The following is a 22,005-nucleotide window of genomic DNA, read 5'->3' on the forward strand; positions in this document are numbered from 1 at the left end:
GAATCGAACTCATTTAAGCTCGGCTCAATTCGAGCTTTCAGGAAGCTTATCTTACAAGGCCACACGAGTTGTTTTGCTCGTTCACACCCCTATATGATCTTTACGGGTTCAACTCAAAGATACAAGATTTTGGCAAAATATTAAATATATAATGCAATGGAAATATAACAATATCAAAGAACTTTGATTATGTATCTCGAAAATGTATCCAACAGCAGGATCTAAAACTTGAGGCTACCGATTATTTCAAACTTTAAAAACCCAAATACAAAACAGTTAAACACGAACCGGTGCTCGTTCTATTTCAAAATAATCATTGTAGAGAAGCGAAAACTAGAAAAGCGATTACTTTGGTGCAGGCGGTGCAGAATGGAGTCGTGCGTTTCGAGCTCTATCGGCTTTCTCCAAGTAGTCTTGATGTGATTGATGCTTTGAACCTTCAAAGAACACATATCAGTTAGATCCGCCTGTATATACATCACTCTAATCTCCCATAAAAGAAACGGGTCAAAGGTCGCCTAAAGTTCACTCAAATACTCACAAAGATTCTGATTATCATTTTTGATATATGGTTTTTAAATTACAGATAAAAAAAATGGCTTAAACCACATAATATATTATAAACTTGAATTGTAAAAAGTACTAAGATTGATTATTGAGACCTTATATGTTGTCCAAACAGTAAAAGTTTCACAAGTAAATCTAAGATTCTGAAAGGCACCAAACCCTGTTTTCGCCTTTATGTAAATGAACACACAAACGAATGAACTATGAACAAACCGCCCATATTACTAGACGAGCAAAAAATGTTCATGTTGATTTCTTTACTGAAAACAAACCTCTGCACTAAACGCTCGGTTAGTTTACAGCATCAACTAACTTTGTTCGTTTCAGAACACGTCTTAAGACTAACATCCAGAAGCGCGATCTAGAAAATTTTCATACACCAACGAAAAGTTTTTGGATTTGCTTTAAAGTTAGGGAGTGTTTGGGTGATCTTTTGAAAATTGCTTATTTGCTTATTCAAAAAGCAAATAAGTCATTTCCAAAAGCTTCAAAATGGAGCTTTTCGAAATGACTTATTTGCTTTTTGAAGCTCACCCAAACACCCCCTCACTTTTCATGGTGTTAATTGTATGATGAATTTTCAGTATTTGAACAAGTAATAGACACATCCAAACACCCCTAAAAGTCACTCAAGACAGACTGACTTAGAGGTGCTCTTCGGGGTTTATTTTCCGGGTTTCGGGTTATTTGGGTTTCAAAGTTTTTAGTCTTGACCCGAAACCCAACCCAAATCTCTCACGGGTTTTTCGGGTTGGGTTAATGAGTTAATCGGGATTCAAGTATCCTAGAAAACAAAAACAAAAACAAAATAAAAATAAAAATAAAAATAAAAACTATAATGATAAAATTAAAGTAGCGTATTCTTCGTCTTCTTAAAGTAAATAACCAAATAATAAACTAGCATAAACTGATAAAAAAATTCAAAAAAAGAGTAAAATTTAACAAAGTCCAACCACAATAAAAAAAACCCAACATAAGCGTCTTCAATATGGTGTGACTTGTGTGGTCGATTACGATTGCTATTAGTGATAAGCAGAAAATATACATAAGCAATACAGAGTCAATCCATATTATATCTAACCTTAACGATTAAGGGTTAGCCTAATATATCTAAAAATATATTTGGTTTTAAAACTAAAAGTTTATTTGGGTTGACCCAAAACCCATAAATTAGACCCGAGAACCAACCCAAATTACTTCGGTTCAGATTTCTCGGGTTGGGTTTCAAGTAAAAATGACAGTTTAACTTACACAGAGCTCGAGCTCGGCTCATGAGTAGATTTTCAAGCTCAAGCTCAAGCTCAAGCTCGGCTCATTTACTATTTATCAATTATTTTTTACATAATTATAATTATTTTTATATTTTTTTTCTATTATAATTTTATGTATAAAATAATATGTATTATTTAGTTATTTTTATTCATATTTTCATAACATTATATATACTAATTAATAACTATTAAATATATATTTTAAAAAATTATATAAATGACAGGCTCGTGAGCTGGCTCGAGCTTAATAAGTGAAGCTCAGGATCTCATTTATTAAACGAGGGCCCGGGCTCAATTAAGCTCAGCTCGATCAAGCTTTTTAACGAGCCGATGTCGAGTAGCCCTAGACTGAATTAACAACCGGGAAATTAGCTAATTTTTTTTACTAAACCCTAATCATATGAAAAACTTGCAGTCATAATAATAATAATAATAACGTACAATCAAACAGTGATTGTTTAATATAAATAACGGAAGATTATAATATTAATAGATAAAAGTACCTCGGTTCATGAGGTACCATGGTACGCCGAATACGGCACCGATGATTACCATACCGGCCATGACATGCTTCTTTTCACCGCTGTAAAGATACTGCTCCATTTTTGCCCTGAACCCATTGCTCTCCATTTCACCTTACCCTTCGATTCGATGGCCTAAAACCCCAAAGTCAAGATGCAAATAATAAACCCTTTTAGCTTTTAGGTGTGTTTGGACATTCACCATGTCTTGTTATTAAAAAGTTTTATACGGTTTAGCCCACTTGGTTTGTCTGATGCATTTTTAATCCAATAGTACTATTAAATCTGTGATTTTTCTTTTTGTGGTTTTATTTCATTTGCACCCGACCGTACTAACCTCGTTAAGTCTAATCGTTAAACTCATCAGCGTATTTAAACACACATTATTTTAACTAGAGGTGGCCAATAACCGAATCGTTAACTGACGAACTGAACTCTTCATTTTTTCCCCATATTTTCAAGCCTTTTTCTTATATTTCGTGTATTATATGTATTAATAATTTAATATCATCATTTTCATGTATTTATATCTTAATTTCATATATTTATACATTTTGTTATGCCTTTATTTCATGTATTTAAGCATTTCATGTTTAACCCAAATTTAATATTGGTTATTAACCAAAATTTAACCAAACCAAACCAAACCGAACCGAACCGAACCGAACCATGCATATTCACTAATTTCAACTACTTGCAAAAAATACAAAAGGCTTTAAAAAATTAAAACCGGTTCAACCAGAATAATGATAAGATCCGAATAGTACACACATCATCACCCGACCCACTCACCAATAGTCCAACATCAATTTCAGCTACAACAATTGTGACCAAATTAATGGGAATAGTCGCATGCATCGGAGTGATATCACCATTTCCATTCTATTATTACCTATGGACCCACCCACAGACATGGGTGGATCTCTGCGGAGATCCATCCAGAACCATGGCTACCGTTTCTCACTTCCTTAAACTGGTTCAGTTCGTGTCTCTGTTTTCCGTTTCAACTCTCTCGTGGCCGCCTCCGTTGTATTTCTGGCCATTAATATTAATCGGCCAGTTTCTTAATTTCAGGTCCCTATTGATTGATTACTCAACTTTTTTTCTAATTTGATGTTACTATTACCATTTCTCTAGAAATTGCCAGGCGCTAGTTGGGTGGTGGCCAGTGGGGTAGAGAATAGTGATTGATTAATCGGATTAATATGGATTAGTCGGGATTATTCGGATTGGAATATATATGTAAATTTTCAAATATATATATGTTTTCAATTTTGACCGATTCTGGACAAATCGTGATTAATCGAAAACAAGTCGGTGGGGCAGAGATTAGCGATAGTGTTTTTTTTTTTCTAATTTGATGGTCAGTATTGTAGAAATTGCCAGGCGCTAGTTGGTGGTGGGGTAGAGACTAGCGATTGATTAATCAGATTAATAGGGATTAGTCGGGATTAATCGGATTGGAATTTATATGTAAATTTTCAAATATACATATATATTGAAATTTTTATAATCGGCGACAATTCGGTGGGGTAGAGACTAGAGATTAGCGATGGTTTTTTTTTTACTAATTTGATGTTACTATGGTTAGTGTTGTGTTGTAGAAATGGCGCTAGTTGGGCAGTGGGGTAGAGACTAGCGATTGATTAATCGGATTAATTAGAATTAGTCGGATTGGAATTTATATGTAAATTTTCAAATATACATATATATTGAAATTTTATGTATAAAATTTTCAATTTTGACCGATTTTAGACAAATCGGGATTAATCGGCAACAAATCGGTGGGGTAAAGAGCGATAGTTTTTTTTTGTTTTTTTCTAATTTGATGTTACTATTAACAGTGTTTTGAAATTTCCAAGCACTAGTTGGGTGGTGGCCGGTGGGTTAGAGACTAACGATTGATTAATCGGATTAGTAGGGATTAGTTGATAAATCAGATTTAAAATACTTTTTTTATTTATAAAAACAAACATTTCTCATTAAACACAAAACGATTACAATAAAGTGACAGACAAACTGGCAACAAGCTGCGCTGCAACCCATTTTGAATTGCAAAGCCATCCTACTAAAAACGAAGCTTTGGGACTTGGAATTAATATGTAAATTTTCAAATATACTCCAATTTTGACCGAATTTGGACAAATCGGGATTGATCGGCGACAAGTTGGTGTGGTAGAGGCTAGCGATTAATTGGGATATTTACAACACTGACTATGACTATATGAGGCTTTGTGATGATTTTTTTTACTTTGTTGGTGATGGAATTGGATTTAATTAATTTTGTGTTTGTAAATTAATTGAATAATCTAGTGATTGAAATCCAATATGATTACTTTGATTTTGAATAATCAAACAATCATAATCAACAACAACAGGCATACCCAGTAAAACCCAACAAGGAGTCGAGCCAGGGTGGGAGCCGAGCTTGAGACTAGTTTGGCTTGCTTACAAACTGAGCCAGCTCAGCTCAGATTGTTTCAAATCAAGTTTTTTTTAGCTAGTTTCATACGAGCTTTTATCGAGCGAGCCACGAGCCCGAGCTTCGAGCCGCGAACCTTTTGAACAGTCCTAAACGAGCTGAGCCGGCATAGCTTGGGCTCAACTAAGCTCGTTTTAGCTCTCTTTCAAGCTCAGGCTTGGCTAGTTTATTATTTTATATTAATTAATTTATATACCTTTACAATTATTTTTATTTATATTGAGAAAAAACCTTAGACGAACCTAAGCTTAGCTCGAGCTCAACTAGGCTTGTTTTGACTTACAAGAGCTTGAGCTCGGCTCGTTTCAAGCGCTTTTTCTAAATCTCGAGCTCGGCTCATGACTTGTTTTTCAAGCTCCGGCTTCTCTTGTTTATTATTTATTTATTAGTTTACATATATTTGTTTTTTTATTATTTTTATATATTTTTAGAAAAACCTTAGACGAGGCAAAACTCTGCTCGAGCTCGGCTGTGCAGTGTGAAATTAATATATAGAAGTCAAGGAAGAGGTAAAACTTAAAAATGAACAAGCCTCATTAAGGCTTAACGAGCCTAAACGAGCCTCCCATACAAGGCTCGAGCTCAGGCTCGATAACAAAGTGAACTTTATTTGAGGCTCGGATATGATGATTTTGTAACATTTTACAACTAAGAAACAGAGTCTAATATCCGAAACATTTATTTCAGGGTATATCAGTTGCTTGGTGAATCAGGCACTTACTACGGCGTGCGGTTCGGGAAGAACATACCATGGGTTACAGAGTTTCCTTTTGGGACAGTAAAAGACCCTCAATATGTAGGTAGTATTTTGAGCCTGTTAGCTTGCGTAGCGTGGGTCCCGTTCCTATATATCTTCCTTTGGGTACTTGGATATGTTTTCATGATACATGTTGAATCGAAAGAGGATCCGGCTTCTCGAGCCAAACCACTTTCTTGAATCTTATTGGCTAACATGCTACCATAAACTTTGTAGTTTGATACTTTTTAATCAGATTGATGCATTCTGTCTTTGTTTTAATATTTATGATGTCGGTGTGCAGTAGGGTTGTTCAAATAACTTGTAGTTTGAAATCAATTTGGCTGTAAACGGATCAGCTCGGTTTGTAAACAGTCTGCGTTCAAGTTCGCTATGGCTTGGCTTGGTTCGGCTCGTGAACAGGCGAACAGCCATAGAGTATGCATCAATGACTATCCTCATTTTGACTCATGCGAAAAATATAACACATAAGAGATGATATACCTACTTTGACATTTAACAAAAGAGTGGACTTTTACATACATGGTGTTAAAAATCCAAAATGACAACATGAGTAGGGCATGTACCAGCGTACCATAGGCCAGACGGCGTGTGGTACACTGCTTTATGCCAAAAAAATTAGTAAATGGTCGACATGAGAAAGACATGTACCGTCATACCATAGGCCGGACAGGTATAGTACTATGGTACACTGCATTATGTCAAAAATTTGTAACTGGTTGATGTACAGAACATGGATGTATAGACTTCAGACCATCAAAAAAAGTTAGTTTTGTAATCAGTTGTTCTTGAACCCAAAAAAATTTTCTAAGGTAAATGTTGTCGTGCAATTCCCCCCCACCTTCTCTTCTTGTAATTAGTTACCTTATCTTTTACAACAACGTACTTCTAAATCGAATAGAAACATGTCCAATATCAATGTTGAACACACCAAATAATATGATTTTACAATAAGGTTTTCTTCCTAGCTTAGCAATACAAATAAGAGATTTTCCATAACAATCAGCTTTCACAAACCGTCATATAAGCGTTATATCATATTCTAAACTTTTTTTAAAAACCCTAACTTTTTCTACAATAATAAACTTTCACTAACCTCATTACAAATTTTATATAATTGTATATATATTAAAAATATATGCATGCAAGACACGAAGGATGGTCCCACAAACCTATCGCCTTCCAAGTTTGTTGCATGTTTGTATTCACAAACTGCACCTCTCGATTATAGGAGCCTAATGTAGAGTGATTTGTAGTCATGAGCAAATCAAAAGGGCATTACCGGAGGTGCACAAAATACTCGGTTCTGGACCTGTCCTGGAACCGGTTGTTACACGTATCCGACCCACGGGTACGATCTGGTATTGAGTTTCTCCCCAGACCTGTACCAGGAACCAGACCCGACCCAGACCCTTGGTAACTGGTTCTACCTTTACTCGGTAAAAACCCTGTCCAAAACCCAAAAAAACCCCGAAAAACTCGGAACCGGTTTCCACCTGACCCGATTTCGAATTTTATTGTTCATACCGGGAACCGGTCACTACCCAGTTCCGATTCCGAAAAATAGCCGATTTGTGCACCTTTAGTCATTACCGCAATCTTGCCACCAAAATACTACATCTTTTCCTTGCATCCAATTTCTTTCCAATTTAAAAGAAAACAAACTCACTTTTACTCTTCATCTCCACCTTTTTTTTTTCTTTTCTTTTAAGGCTAAGTGTAATGGGTGAGAAGTGAGACGAATTAGAACGAAATTGTGGAGGAACACCGCCCCCACCCCTTATTGGGGAGATAAGGGGCGGGTGGAATTTATCGCCGTGGAATATATATGTATGTAATATATATACATACATATATATATTACTATTGGGCCCCTACTCTATTACACCCTAAAAACAAATTCTCACCCCTTACTGACTGGACGCCACACGACGCATAGCATGATAATATTCGAGAACACATATTTCATTTCATTTTTTTTTTTTTCTATTTCATTCCTCTAAAGTTTCTTTAGAAAACATTCTTTCCTTTCTTTTGCTTGACAAACCTTTTTACAGTCTGGCGGCACTCTGGCCTTTAAACCAACCGCCACGTAGACAAACACTTTCAAATTTGTTTTCAATCAATTAAAGCATCTCAACCGTCCATCCTCCATCACCTACTACTCACCTCCGCCGTCGCCGTCGAATCCACCGGCAAATTCACCGGCGCCGTCGAATTCACCGGAGACCTGTACACCTTCACCGTTTCCATTCCTACATTATCATTATCCACACACATATTATGAACTCCTCAATTTCCGTGCCCTAAGTTACACTATTTAAATTAGACTCATGAATTCCGTTACGGATGAATCGGAGTCTCGACCGGTGCTTGGACCGTCCGGAAACAACGCGAGACCGGTTGAATTACGTAAACCGGCGGCTAAAGTTAAAGTTAAAAGTGAAAGTAAACCGGATGAAGTTATTATTATTAAGAAGTCTCCGGTGCCGGTGACTGTGACGGTTAATCTGCCGATGCATTGTAAGTCAATTACGCCTCCTACGTCATCGGTTTTGAGGCAAAAGGATTTGAAGGTTCATTTGTCGATGAATGCTTCGTGCTCATCGGATGCCTCGTCTGATTCGGTTAACAGTCGAGTGTCGAGGAGTAGACGGAGTGTGACGCCGAGGCAAGTTACCGGTTTGAAAACAGTTTTAAAAACAGAAAAATGTGAAGGTGTTTTAAAAAATGGAAAAGTTGAGAGTGTTGTGGTGGAGAGTGATAGTTGTTTGGAGGCTTCGAGTGATGGTTCGGTTGGACGGAAGAGGTGTGCTTGGGTCACCGCGAATACTGGTATCGGTTTTTAACATGTTTAACAGTTAATTATTATTCGGTGTGTATGTTGCAAATTGAATTTGGAAAGTGTGGATTATTGCAAATGTGACATGAATGTGTAGTAACTAGCCGTAGGAACCGAGCTATCAAATTGCTTTGCGATGGATAAATGCTTTTCTAGGGGAAAGTTAACGTACAAGTTAAATTAACGTGCTAATTGTGCGAATCAAGTAGTGTAATTATGTAATTGCATCGTAGTGTAATTACACTATGCTAATACACTACACTATAATTACACCATGTTGTATATATAATTACACTAGCACGTTTAGCATGTTAATTTAATTTGTATTTGATCCAAACCCTGCTTTTCTAATGACTTTGAAATGTATCTTTGTTTTTGGCTATTAGGGATTTAGGGATATGAAGGATTCTATATTAATGTATCATTGACAGTAACCCAACTGATTTGAGCCCTAAAAACATTTTTGAAATGTAACAATTAGGGCCACATGTCCTATTATCGTATTCTAACTCTAATATTGGATAGGGATGTTTTCTCTTATGTCTAAAATTTAACAGCGCGGGGCAAAATGAGGAAAACAATAGCTGAAATATGAAACTTAGTGGTGATAGGACTTATCCTATATATTGTTGTTTGGTCATATTAGTTTTAGGTTGCAATCTTGCAGATTACTTTAGGCAATTCGGTAAATTGTGAAGAATTTAAGTTGGATAAACAAAGACCGGCTTTAACTAACTATAACTGTTATCTCTTTTATAAGCTTCATATTCTAGTCAGGATTTTGTATTAGGTCTTCTAGTTCCTGCCTTTGCTCAGTCTTTTGTGATGGATAAATCATAAATGCATTTTTAACAATTTCAAAATATATCACAAATTCACAGTTTTGAATTTCTGGTCCTATTACATATAGATGATCCTTTATTGAATCACTGACATGAATTTAAGCCCTAAAATCTTTTTGAAAAGGAACAATTAACGCCTCACGTGCCCTATCAGATTGTAACTCTAGTATTGGATAGGGATGTTTTTTAATCTGTTGAAGTCTGAAAGTTCACGTGGCATAATGAATCAGGAAATGTGGAAATGATAGCTGGAAAATAAAATATAGTGGTGAAGAGATTTTCATTGGCTTCCATTTGTTTGGTCATTTTAGTTTTATGTTGCAGATTACTTTCCATTCATTAGACAATTGAATAATTTGTAGATTTATTAGTAACTATATCGACCACATCGTTTATAAGCTTCGCTTACTAATCTAAGAGTTCTTCTTGGTGGTTGCTACTTGCTACACTGATAGGCAATCAATTAACACCAGAAATGTTAAGATGGTTTTTCATATATTGTAACTAGAGTTAAGCAAATGGTTTTTCATAGATTGTTTGGATAATGAAACTGTTATGTTTGCTTTAAAGTTTGAACAAATGCAGGATAATAAGGGTAACAAAGATTGCCTGATATCATGAGTCTATGACAATTAAGGATAGTGTCAATGTGTCGTTTATAATTACCTAGGAGTACTCACATGTTTATATAAGATTGAATTTACATTTATATTTTTTAGTATCAATGCTTTACTCTCTTGTATTGATCATTTTGATATTGTAATATATCTAAGCTTTAAAATTAGCAAAGTGTTTAAATTCAAAAAACACGTTAAATTTTGTTGCTTCTTATGGAGATACTAAGGTTTGACGTCTTTTCCTAATCCCTATTAAGCTGAGTCCAGATTGTAAACTTTTGTACTGTGTTCTAAAATCTAATGCCTCCTTTAATAAAGTTACATTCTTTTTCTGAAACTTTCACAAATATTATTCGCCTCATAATAACTCCTTATTTATTTGTTTTCCTTTTCAAGATCCTTGTTATGCTGTTTTCCATGATGAAGAATGGGGAGTACCGGTGCACGATGATAAGTATGCACCAGTAGCCATTTTATTTCTTTTATCTTTTTTTTTAATACTGAATTATATTTTATGACCATTTACCGTTATATTTACACGCTATTGAATGCCAATTTTCAGAAAATTGTTTGAATTGCTCAGTTTATCAACTGCTTTAGCTGAACTCACATGGCCAGCTATTCTCAACAAAAGACATTTATTTAGGTATGCACATTATTATAAATCTTTTATGATGTTTTATAATCTTTAATTCAAAATTAAAACGGGCACGTGCAGGGAAGTATTTCATGGATTTGATCCTGTTACCGTCTCAAAAATGAACGATAAGAAAATTTCCGCACCCGGAAACCCTGCAAAAACTCTTCTTTCAGAAGTGAAGTTACGAGGAATAATCGAAAATGCTCACCAATTTTGTAAGGTATTTATTATTTCCACGTATATTGAATATTTACAATCATACCTTTTAATCAGGCATGTAAACGAACCGAACGAACATGAACGGGGGGCATGCTTGTGTTAATTCGTTTAACTTTAATCGAACAAACGATTGGAGTTTCTTGTTCATGTTTTTTTATTAAGAAAATGAGTATATTAGTGTTCGTTATGTTAATGAATGGTTCTCGGACGTAATGAAGTAATAAAATTAGACTGAATTTTAATTCGTGGTATTGGAATTTCATAAAAACTATAATAAATTGTAATTGGTCTAAAATTATTAATGTATATGTAAAAGAAGGAACTAATGTGAGCAAACATTCACGAACATAAATGAACAAACGAGACATGTGTTCTTGTTCGTTTGTTTAACTAAATGAACAACATAATTAGTTCATGTTCGTCTATATATTAAATAAACGAACATAAGCAAACTTCCCGCCAAACGGTTCACCGAATGATCTGACTGTTTACAGCCCTATTTATAATCAACTTATATCTGCTAACTTATATAAATTTCTTTAAATAATTGGACAAAAAGTATTCCTTATATTTCTGCATGTGTGATGATGGTTCAGATAGCCGATGAGTTAGGGTCTTTTGACAAGTACATATGGGGCTTCATAAACCATAAGCCAATAGTCAACAAATTTCGTTACGCCCGCCAAGTACCGATCAAAACATCGAAAGCAGAGTCAATAAGCAAAGACTTGGTCAAACGAGGGTTCCGAGGCGTGGGGCCCACAGCCATTTACTCGTTTCTACAAGTAGCTGGACTAACTAACGACCATCTTGTCAGTTGCTTCAGGTTCGATGAGCGTGTAGACGTGGGGCCTGCAAAGGATGTTGTAGAAGGATCGGGTCAAAATGGTAGACCTGAGTGTGGGAACGGTTTGGGGCTGACGGGTGTTATTGATGAATTGCGTTTATCGGGTGAGTAAACGGTGAGGATGGGTGGTCTTTTGTAATGTGATATGGAAAGATTTATGTTTATGTATACAAGTTGTTTGTATCAATGGTGTTTGTAGGTTGTGAGAATGATTATTTAGTGTAGTGTTTGTGTTACAATTGTTTCCGTCAATAACAGTAGACCCTCCTTAAGGGCCAACGTACTTAACCTGACTGTAATACCAATGTTACAAACCAAACAAATGAACTCAACCAAAAGAGTGATTTGATGGGTGACGAACTCATTTGGCTTATAAACCCCACATCAGTTGTCCATACAATCGATGTGGGACAAGTCTCATACCTTACAATGGTTTCTGTTCGTAACACATGCATAGTTAGTTGTTATTATTTTTTGAACGACAGATGATCTCGCGTGTAAACGCACCTTTTTCGGGGCTATGTTCAAGGTCAACTTCTCGACCGCCATGGGACTGTACCCCCCTGATGTGCGAGAATTGAATGAAATCTGTAAACCATCGTCCCCGTCGGGTCCCTGTCGGGTTCGAACATGGGATTTAAGCCCTGATTCAACCCCTCACCTAGATGTCCATAGAAATAACCAAAGTGCAAATCAAATCTGCATATCCATTGAAGAGAACAGACCAACTAACCACTAGACCAAATTCACATTACCCATGGTTCATTATTTGTTATAGCACATATATTTGCATCTATTTGTTTGTTTATTTATTTATTTATTTTTCTTTACCGTTTTTATTTAGGACAGGCCATGATTACTTGCCATTCCCCTAAGGGGGTGTTTGGTACAGAGAATGAAATTGTAGAGAAATGGAATAGAGAAATGGAATTGCAGAGAAAGGGAATTGGTCTGGAGAATGAGAATTGACTGTTCTGTTTGGTGGTACAGAGATTTCAGTAGAGAAATATAGCTGAGAGTCATTTCTCTTGTTTGGTACATAGAAAATAAACAGAGAATTATATCAACTTTATCATTAGCACAAGTATTTTTTTCATAACAAATATTTATTAAAAAATAAAAAACATATAAAAAGATGCATAAATTCCAACCAAAATATGCATTGATCAAACCAATTCACATACAAAACATAGTTTTTAAGCAAAAAACATCAACCATAGTTAAAACCAATTCACATACAAAACATACTTCAACCATACACAACTATCCCATTGAACCATCGGTATACAACTCGACCATCTCAATTTTCTCTTCTATTGTCAACGCAAGAAAAGAACGTCCTAGATCCACATCTTTACCAATCAAATGAGCTGCTTTGAACCGTTTTTTCGTAGTGATACCTGGTAAAGCTTTCAACTCATCACTAACCTTTTCATAGATTTCACGAGCCTCCATACCTTCTTTGTTAAGTTGTTCACCCACCATCTCCCCAAATCGAAGCAAAACTTCCTTGATATCTTTGCAAGACTCTCGATATATCTCATCTGCATCCGTGCTTCTACCTCTTTTGCGCTTGCTTGTTACATTTCCTGTTTGTCCTTCAGATCTATCAACATTTGGAACGGCTTCATCAACAAAATCAAAGTCTTCAATATCAACAGGTGAGCTTTTTTGCGTCTCTTGAACAACATCTTCTTCTCCAAGGTCAACTGCTTTACTACCAGTAGCTCTATCCTTACCGAATATGATACACAATTTGTCATAGAAAGGAAATGACTTGTCACGAAAATTCACAGCACCTTTGTGAGACTACAAGACAATTACAAATAAATTAGACTAAAATTTTAAAATCTAAAAAATATATTTTTTAGAATATACCTTCACGTATTCATTCCAAACACTATCATCGGCAATAATACAACATTTTTGTTCATCCCAACCAAACCCACTTGTATGCACCATATCATATACAATGCTAAAGTGTGTCTTCCATGTCTTCATCCTAGACTTTATATGTGGTTCTGCTTTGAGGCCAGAGTTAGGAAGACTTACATCTAGCAATTGTTGAACACCATTTAAATAACTTGGTTTGAATCCATTGTCAGCACCAGCATACTTTCCGGATGCATGTATCTCCATTAATGCATCAATTAGCTTTGCATCTTCATCATTTGTCCAGGTATGCTTGCTCCGAGTAACTCCTCTCACTATATTTGAATCTGCCATGTCTACGTCCAAATGCATAATTATACAATTAAAAATCATAATTCATGTAACTACAAATACAAATATGACAAGAAACATTAATAAGAAACAAATAAAGTGCATAAATAAACATTAATAAGAAACATCCTTGGTTCTACAAATAAAAAATACATAATTGTCAAACATAATTAAGAAACATTGTTGGCACGCTGCGCACGCATCGCAGTCCAACTATTAAACATTTCATTAGCAAGAAGGTCTCTATGATCGGTCCATTCTTGTGAGGGCTCGATCATAGAAATAACATTGTTATGGTCATTTGCAGGTTGTGTGTGATTTACTGGGATTTCGTTATCAAGAGGGTCTTCACTCATTGTTGTTCGTATGAAATTGTGCAATAAACAACAAGCAATGATGATACGTGGCATGGACTCTATGGGATGATATGAGTTATCACGCAAAATAGCCCATCTATCTTTAATCATTCCGAAACATCTTTCTATAACATTCCTGGCCGATGAATGTCTCATATTAAAGAACTCCTTAGCATTCGTAGGAGGACGAGACCAATCGTTAAGATGATAACGTTGACCTCGATATGGAGTTAAAAATCCTTCACCATTTGTATAACCGGCATCACAAAGGTAGTATGTTCCTACAATTAACCATAAACTCTATGTTAATTATCATACTTAAATCTATGTATATTCTTTGAAAATTGTCTATCACATACCCGGAGTTATTTTAAGACCATTGGGTCTACTGATTGCATCACGCAAAACTCTACTATTAGCTGCAGAACCCTCCCATCCCGCTAAGACATACGTAAATAAAAGGTCTCTCGTACATACTCCGAGTACGTTAGTACAAATCTGCCCTTTTCTTGTCCTATAAGGTTTTCTATCAATAGCAGGGACTTTAACTTTAATGTATGTTCCATCTAATGCTCCTAAGCAACCCTGAGTTAAAAGAAATCATTACTTACTAATGTATGTTAGCAAAAAATATCTTTAATAAAAAATGTGTTTGACTAACCTTAAACCATTTCCATCTTTCATCAGTTTCATTATCTGGCACTGGCACGGGTGACTTGTAGAGTTCTTTGTGTAATCGACATATAGCATTTAAGACTAACTTGAAATACCGACTTACAGTTTCCCCGGACCGATGAAATCTGTTGACTAGTATCCTATTCTTTGCATTATGAGCAAGGGTATGTAAAAACATAGCAACTTGTTCATCGACTAGCATGTTTTTACTATTCTTTAGTCCCCCTCTAGTTTCTAGCATATCACAAAGTGTTGTAAATGCATGTATATTCATTCTTATGTTAACAACACTCGTAACATCACTTTCATAAACCATCCTCACCATGTTTTCACGCCTATTATGGTAACTCATTAAATATTTTGTACGTAAAGTCATTGACTCAATCGACCGACGCAAATGATAAGTACACAACATCCACCAACGAATCGTAACATAAATGACATAAAATGCACCTATGGCAACTATTCTTTGTCTGGAAGGTGATCTTGCCATCTACACATAAAAATATAAGAAAATTCAAGAAAAACAAATAACTCCAAAATATAATCCAAATATTAGTTTGCTTTATGTCTGTTAAATCTAAACTTCATTTAGCTAAGACTATTTCGAAGAGGCATCAATGAAAATAGTCGAAACCCAATAGACTACATCACCAGCTAATCGATTAGCAATTATAAAGGTTATTGAAGGAATAGGTGAATGTTGCAACCGATTGGTGAGTGACTGTCGAGATAACGATTAACAGGAGGCAATTGGGTTGCGGTGCTATGAGTTAACAGATTATAAGATGCATCAAAAGACAATATCACAAATCTACCTTACAAAGCAAAACCAGCAAAAAACAATGACTGCACTGCACAAAAGCAAAACCAGCAAAAAACAATGAGTTAACAGATTATAAGATGCATCAAAAGATGTCCAATATCACAGATCTACCTTACAACTGACTTACAAAACAAAGATTTACATGAAGGGTGTCATACTAATAAATATAAATTAGTATGCACAACGGAGATAAGCAAATGCATGTGTGTGAAGTATGAGTGAAACATATACATGTATGAATAACATAAGATACAATCATCTATATTCAGTTCATTCTTTCATTCCACAAGCTATAAAAGACCTTTAATAAAAAGACTAAAAAAAGCAGCAGTGAAGCAGAGCATAATCATACCCTGAGCTTATAGAGCCAAGATCCAAATCCTCAGGCATAAACAAAACTTCAAACAATTATATTCAAAGTACAAAAAGATAAACTTTTTTTTAATTAAGTTTACATGCCTTAGTTATTCTGAAGGTGTTGAGTAGTCCTAACAAAACAAAGTCTTTGTTTATTCGTTAACTTAATAATAATAATAATAATAATAATAATAATAATAATAATAATAATAACTCATTCATCATCATCAAGTACTACGAATCGAATAATAAACATCTATTCATTCTTTAAAGTTTAAACATCTAGATGAGAAGTCGATTCCAATACAGATTAAAAGTTAGGTTGCTTGAATCAATCAGTAAAAGCAGAACATAGAGATAGAAAGAAACAAACAAAGTAGCATACATTATCCGTACATCTAAGCTAAATCATCAACACCGATCTATTATATATAAATATAAATATATGAAGATCGAATATGCATAAATAAATAAAGAGAAAATCAGAGTGATAAAATTAAGGATCTGCTGCACCTGAATCGAAGGTTTATTGGAAGCAAAAGTTGGAGGCTTTTTTAGGGTTTTCTAAAACTCCTCGGAGTGGCCGTGGAGGAGTTGAGACTGAATGAAAGATGGGAGAAATGAAGGAGGAAAATGGGAGAAATGAAAGCAAAGAAATCCAATTCTCCGCTTTTTTTAGAGAAACAAAATCAGAGAAATGGAAATGGTTTATTTCCATTTCTCACCTCTTTCTTTCATAAACAAACAAGAGAATTCTTTCCAATTCCATTTCTCACCCCTCAATTCCCTCTACCAAACACCCCCTAATATTATTAAATCTTCCTTTCTGAAGATAAGACCAACATAATCATTCTACTAAGATTTTGATCATGTGTACAATTAAGATCTTCATCTTCTCACAATTATTGTACATGATATGTTCATGATATACTTCTGGTCTAGTCTTGAATAATATGATCATGGCATTTTTATGATGGTATATAATAAGATTATATTTTATGATTAATTACTCAAACCGACCTATGAAGTTATATAACATGTATGGCTGTAAACAGATCAAACCGAATCAGACAAGACCTTGTCCGTGGTTGTCCGTTAAGCTTTTGTCGGACAAACGGACAGTTCATGAACACCATACCGAATAAAAATTTGTGTCTGTGTCCGTTCATTAAGGAATTGAGTTTGCTCGTGTTCATTTGTGTTTGTCGTTAGTATTGTAAACGGACACTAATGGACGATCGAAACTAACGAACAAACAAACACCAATGGACACTAATGAACGTTAATGGACAAACAAACATAAACATTTTAAAATACTTAACAAAACACTAATGAACATTACACCACCACATGATATCCAAAAATATTTAACAATTAACATAGTAACCAAACACATAATCATATCAAATTCATCTTTCTTTAAGGAATTTCAACATCATAACACTATTAAACGGACGTTACCGGACGTTCACAAACACTGCCTTTGTCCGTGTTCGTCCGTTAAGCTTACCGGACAATTGTTTTTTGTCCGTGTCCGGTTCGTTTATTAAACTGACGAACATAAACGAACTTCCCACTGAGCAAACAGTCAGATGTCCGGTTCTCTTACAGCCCTATAATAACATGAGACGCGAATGCTCTAATAAATTGTTGAAGGGTTTCTCACCAACATACTTGTAGCCTTGTATAATCCTTATAATTTTTGCAAACCATCGATCATTCTCATTCGTCAGCTTTTGTAAACTTATATGACCTGGATAACCTTATAAGACCCGTATAATATCCACGACCATTAAAATGTTACATGGGAAAAGTGTTTAAAATGCGCCACGTGCCATTGGCTTTAACTTCTTCAACCAACGTGGTTTCCCATTCGAAGACTCCAGGGTCAAAGTCAACTCTCACAAAGACTTGTTCGTTAATTAAAGTCTTCTTCATTCAGTTCACAAATAACATAATAATAATAATAATAATAATATCATGAGGTTATCAATCTATGGTGTTGCTATCTTATTACTCTTCATAACTCTATGCTCCGATCACACCACATATACCGTCTATGCCGCCACTTCCGAAGGCGTTGAGGTAATAAGCTTTTCGAGTTCTGAATATCTTGTTACCACGTTTAGTTTAGGGGCGCAAACAAGCCGAGCTGCTCACAGTCAACTTGTGATCGCACGATAAAAAGCTCGAAATGAGACTCATTTAGTTATTGAGTCCAAGTTCGAGCCTTGTATATTTTAAGTTTTAACTATTTCGGACTTCTATATATTAATTTTGTTGGAATAGTTGGATAAAAAAAACACGATATTTTGTGAGAACTCCTCACGACTCTTTTAATATTATTAAGAATGAAAACAGGAAATTACAATTACCCCTAGACCCTCTATTTATACTAATAAAAACTTGATAAACAAGTAACCATGGACTAAGTTTAGTGATGGCCAGGGGGTGCCCCTGATTTTTGGTGCAGTAGTGTAAATTAACTCAATTTTCGTCCGAAAATTTGTATATGCGGTGTAAATTTACCTGATTTCGGACGAAAATTTGACCCCCCCCTCCACGGCTCCACCTATGCTTTTGCTCAGTAGTGGAAATTAACCCATTTTTCGTCCGCAAATTTGTATACGCGGTGTAAAATTTACCTGTTTTCGGACGAAAATTTGACCCCCCCCCCCTATTTTTTTGCGCAGTAGAAATTAACCCATTTTGTGTCCGAAAATTTGTATACGCGGTGTAAATTTACCTGTTTTCGGCCGAAAATTTGCTCCCCCCCCACCTGTTTTGTTTTTTGCACAGTAGTGAAAATTAACCCATTTTTCGTCTGAAAATTTGTATACGTGGTTTAAGTTTACTTGTCTTCGACCAAAAATGTGAGCCCCCCGGGACGTTTTCGTCCAAGCTTCGCCACTGCAAGTAACTCAAATCTAATCCTACTATGACCCAAACCCCTTAAATAATAAATCTATTGTACCCCTCCAACTTTATTATAAACTTGTTTCAAGATTAACTTCCAATTAAAAACACTATGCATTGTCGAGTTTGAGCCGAGCTTAGACTCGTTTAAGATTTTTCTCAATATATATAAAAAAAAGAGTAAATTGCTATTTTAGCCCTGAGGTTTAGTTCCTATAACCCAGTCAACCCAAAATGGAATATTTGGGGAGTGAAACCGTAACGTTTAATTTTATTAACGGGTTTGGCCTGTGAGGCTATACTTGCAAATGATAAATAAATAAATAAACTTATTCAAACAAACGAAAAGAAATAAAAAGTAAAAAAAAATATATTTATATAATAAATAAGTTGATTAACTAATTAATATATTTTAGTCAAATCTATAAAATAAAAGAGATAAAAAGCATAAAAAAAAGGTAACAGGGGCCAAAACCGCTAACAAAATTAAACGTCGGGTTCATTTGTCCTAAAATTCCATTTTTGGCTAAATGGGTTGTAGGAGCTAAACCACAGAGGCCAAAAATGTATAATAAATGAGCCGAGCTCGAACTTGAAAAAAAGATTCACAACCCGAGCTCGAGCTCTTGTTAAGTTGAACAGATTTGACTTTTTAGGGATAAATGGTCAAAATTTTAAAACTGACATAAGCCCTGAATTTTCATTCATATTATAACTTAATATATTGCATTTAGATTACTTATGGATCAGTGATCAAGCTAATGCATGAAAAGACAAAATACCGGCTGCACTCGCACAACGTGCCATACGGGTCAGGCAGCGGGCAGCAATCAGTTACTAGTTTTCCAAATGTAAATGATGCCAACAGCTACTGGGTATGTTCATATTCATGTACATTTTATTTATTTTTTTATATGTTTAATCACTACAATTTAATGGTGTCTGCAAGCCAGATCGTTAGACCGGATACCGAGACATCCGTTAAACGTGGTGATAATATAAAAAGCGGGTCCATTATTCGGTTGCAACACATGAGAACTGGGAAGTGGCTGCATAGTCACTTGCATGCTTCACCAATGTCAGGAAACCTTGAGGTGAGTGGGTTGTTGTGTTTTGACTGGTCGAGTCAAAACGGGTTCGGTTGACTCACAAACACTTGGTAATACATTTTTTAGAATAAAATATAAATATTATATTATTATGCATGCTAGTTATGATTAAAAAAAATATTTTGATAGTAATAATGGTAAGTTTTTGAATAAAACGATTTAGGAGGTTGTACCGGCATGCATTCAAAATATTTTTGGCGTGATTTTTGGCTTGTTTGACCCGTTCCCTATTTAGCTAGATTTTCTATTTGACCCGTTTGAAATAAAACCAATACTAATGATCCTGATTATTAGGCTGTGACGAGCCAAGCTGCTCGTGAGTTACTTGAGATCGGCCAGCTAAAAGCCCGAATCAAGCCGAGCTTAAACAAACTCGAGCCTATGCGTGAGCCTAAAATAAGCCGAAACCTGAGCCCGAGTTAACTCGTGAGACTAAACAAGCCTACTATTATATAACTTTTATTTAGTATAATAAATGAAATATATATTTTATATAACAGTTAACTTTGTATGTAAATAATGATATAATTAACCAAATAATATGTTTGGTATGTTTTATATAAAAATAAAAAATAAAACTTTAAAAAGATATATATAAATTAATTAATAAACAATAAACGAGCTGAGCCCGAGCTGATCTGAAGCTCTAGCTATAGAAGTAGACCTTGAAATGAGCTGAGCTCAAGCTCTCGTAAGTTAAAAAAGCCGAGTTTGACCGTAGTCAAGCTCGGGCTCAAGTCGACTCATTTGCACCTTGACCGTGTCAAAGGCTGCAATATAACCAGTTGAGGTTTTATGCAGGTGAGTGGCTTTGGAGATGATGGTAATTCAGATACTGGAGATTTTTGGAGGTCAATCTTTGTTATTTTATTTATTGTATCAATTTATGTTAAAAAATATATTAAGAAAGCATCTGAAAATTGTTTGTGTTGTTAAGGCTTGAAATATTGGGAAGTGGGAAAACATGGAGACAAGATCAACGAATAAGGCTTCGCCATGTGGACACAGACGGATATCTACACAGCCATGATAAGAAATACAGTCGCATTGCCATCGGCCAACAAGAGGTCAGAAACATGTGTTTATTCGGCCCGTTTGATAAAATACCTAAATGTGATGATCTAATATTATAAAACCATTTTCGCGCTCGTTTTTTTTTTTTTTTTTTGCAGGTTTGCGGTGTTAGGGAGAAACGGGCTGATAATATTTGGTTGGCAGCAGAAGGCGTATACCTTCCAACAAACGAGAGCAACAAGGCAATGTAGTTTTCGCCTTTCGGGTTATATTTATGTTTATAGTTTTGTTTGTGGAAGTGAGAACACTTGTGTGGGCTTATCAGTCTGCTTATTAATGTTTCTGTATTAGTCTAAGTCCTTACTTTACGTAATGTTGTGTTTTACCTGATCCCATTGATTAACAGGATATCACTGGCATATGACTCGTTTACTTATAAACGAAGGAGAACAAGTCTCGTTGCTTCGTTTAGACCAGTTTACTAAAAAAAATATTCTTACATTATTTTTAAACAGCAATTATTTTTTAAAATTATATGTTTTAAAAACACATAACTAAATATAATAAATTATTTTTAAATAATAATATTTTATGAACTTGATTAACTTAAATTATGCTCCAGATATTACAAATTTCAAGTTTAGTATGCAACTGTCACATAGCTAAGCATAGTATACAAAACACACACTAAATATTATTATATAAGAATAGTACATAATATTTAAATATTATAATACTATAAAAAAATAATAACTTTAAAACATTTCTTTCAGTTTCAAAACTTCAGAAATACAACAAATTGCATAACTAATGAAATAAATATGATTTCATAAAAATTGTTTTCACCGGGTAAAAGCCATAACTCCATAATCATAACCTTAAAGAAAATAAAGCCAAATGATTCAAACAAGCACAATCACATAA

General features: G+C 34.9%; 3 protein-coding genes and 1 long non-coding RNA gene across 4 annotated transcripts; 3 read left to right on the forward strand and 1 right to left on the reverse strand.

The window, feature by feature from the left end:
* Positions 1-165: 165 nt before the first annotated feature.
* Positions 166-2,550, reverse strand: LOC143608645 (uncharacterized). The gene is made up of 2 exons (XR_013149300.1): positions 2,342-2,550; positions 166-437 (listed from the first exon to the last, which is right to left on the reverse strand). It is a non-coding gene; the product is annotated as an uncharacterized LOC143608645 (long non-coding RNA).
* Positions 2,551-3,189: 639 nt separating this feature from the next.
* On the forward strand, positions 3,190-5,851 carry LOC143608644 (phosphatidyl-N-methylethanolamine N-methyltransferase-like). The gene is made up of 2 exons (XM_077083628.1): positions 3,190-3,433; positions 5,529-5,851. Exons 1-2 carry the CDS (start codon positions 3,198-3,200, stop codon positions 5,776-5,778), a joined length of 486 nt encoding a protein of 161 aa, XP_076939743.1. The 5' UTR covers positions 3,190-3,197; the 3' UTR covers positions 5,779-5,851.
* A 2,080-nt stretch (positions 5,852-7,931) lies between these two features.
* Positions 7,932-11,808, forward strand: LOC143608584 (uncharacterized). Its single transcript, XM_077083593.1, has 5 exons — positions 7,932-8,433; positions 10,296-10,353; positions 10,462-10,545; positions 10,618-10,759; positions 11,355-11,808. Exons 1-5 carry the CDS (start codon positions 7,932-7,934, stop codon positions 11,715-11,717), a joined length of 1,149 nt encoding a protein of 382 aa, XP_076939708.1. The 3' UTR covers positions 11,718-11,808.
* Positions 11,809-18,017: 6,209 nt separating this feature from the next.
* On the forward strand, positions 18,018-21,431 carry LOC143608611 (stromal cell-derived factor 2-like protein). Its single transcript, XM_077083612.1, has 6 exons — positions 18,018-18,127; positions 19,693-19,833; positions 19,912-20,052; positions 20,869-20,918; positions 21,005-21,134; positions 21,240-21,431. Exons 1-6 carry the CDS (start codon positions 18,023-18,025, stop codon positions 21,330-21,332), a joined length of 660 nt encoding a protein of 219 aa, XP_076939727.1. The 5' UTR covers positions 18,018-18,022; the 3' UTR covers positions 21,333-21,431.
* Positions 21,432-22,005: the final 574 nt, after the last annotated feature.

The sequence above is a fragment of the Bidens hawaiensis genome, unplaced genomic scaffold (assembly GCF_021521415.1).
Source record: "Bidens hawaiensis isolate Kalapana, Puna unplaced genomic scaffold, B.hawaiensis_p1.1 tig00419396_1, whole genome shotgun sequence".
NCBI lineage: Eukaryota > Viridiplantae > Streptophyta > Magnoliopsida > Asterales > Asteraceae > Bidens > Bidens hawaiensis.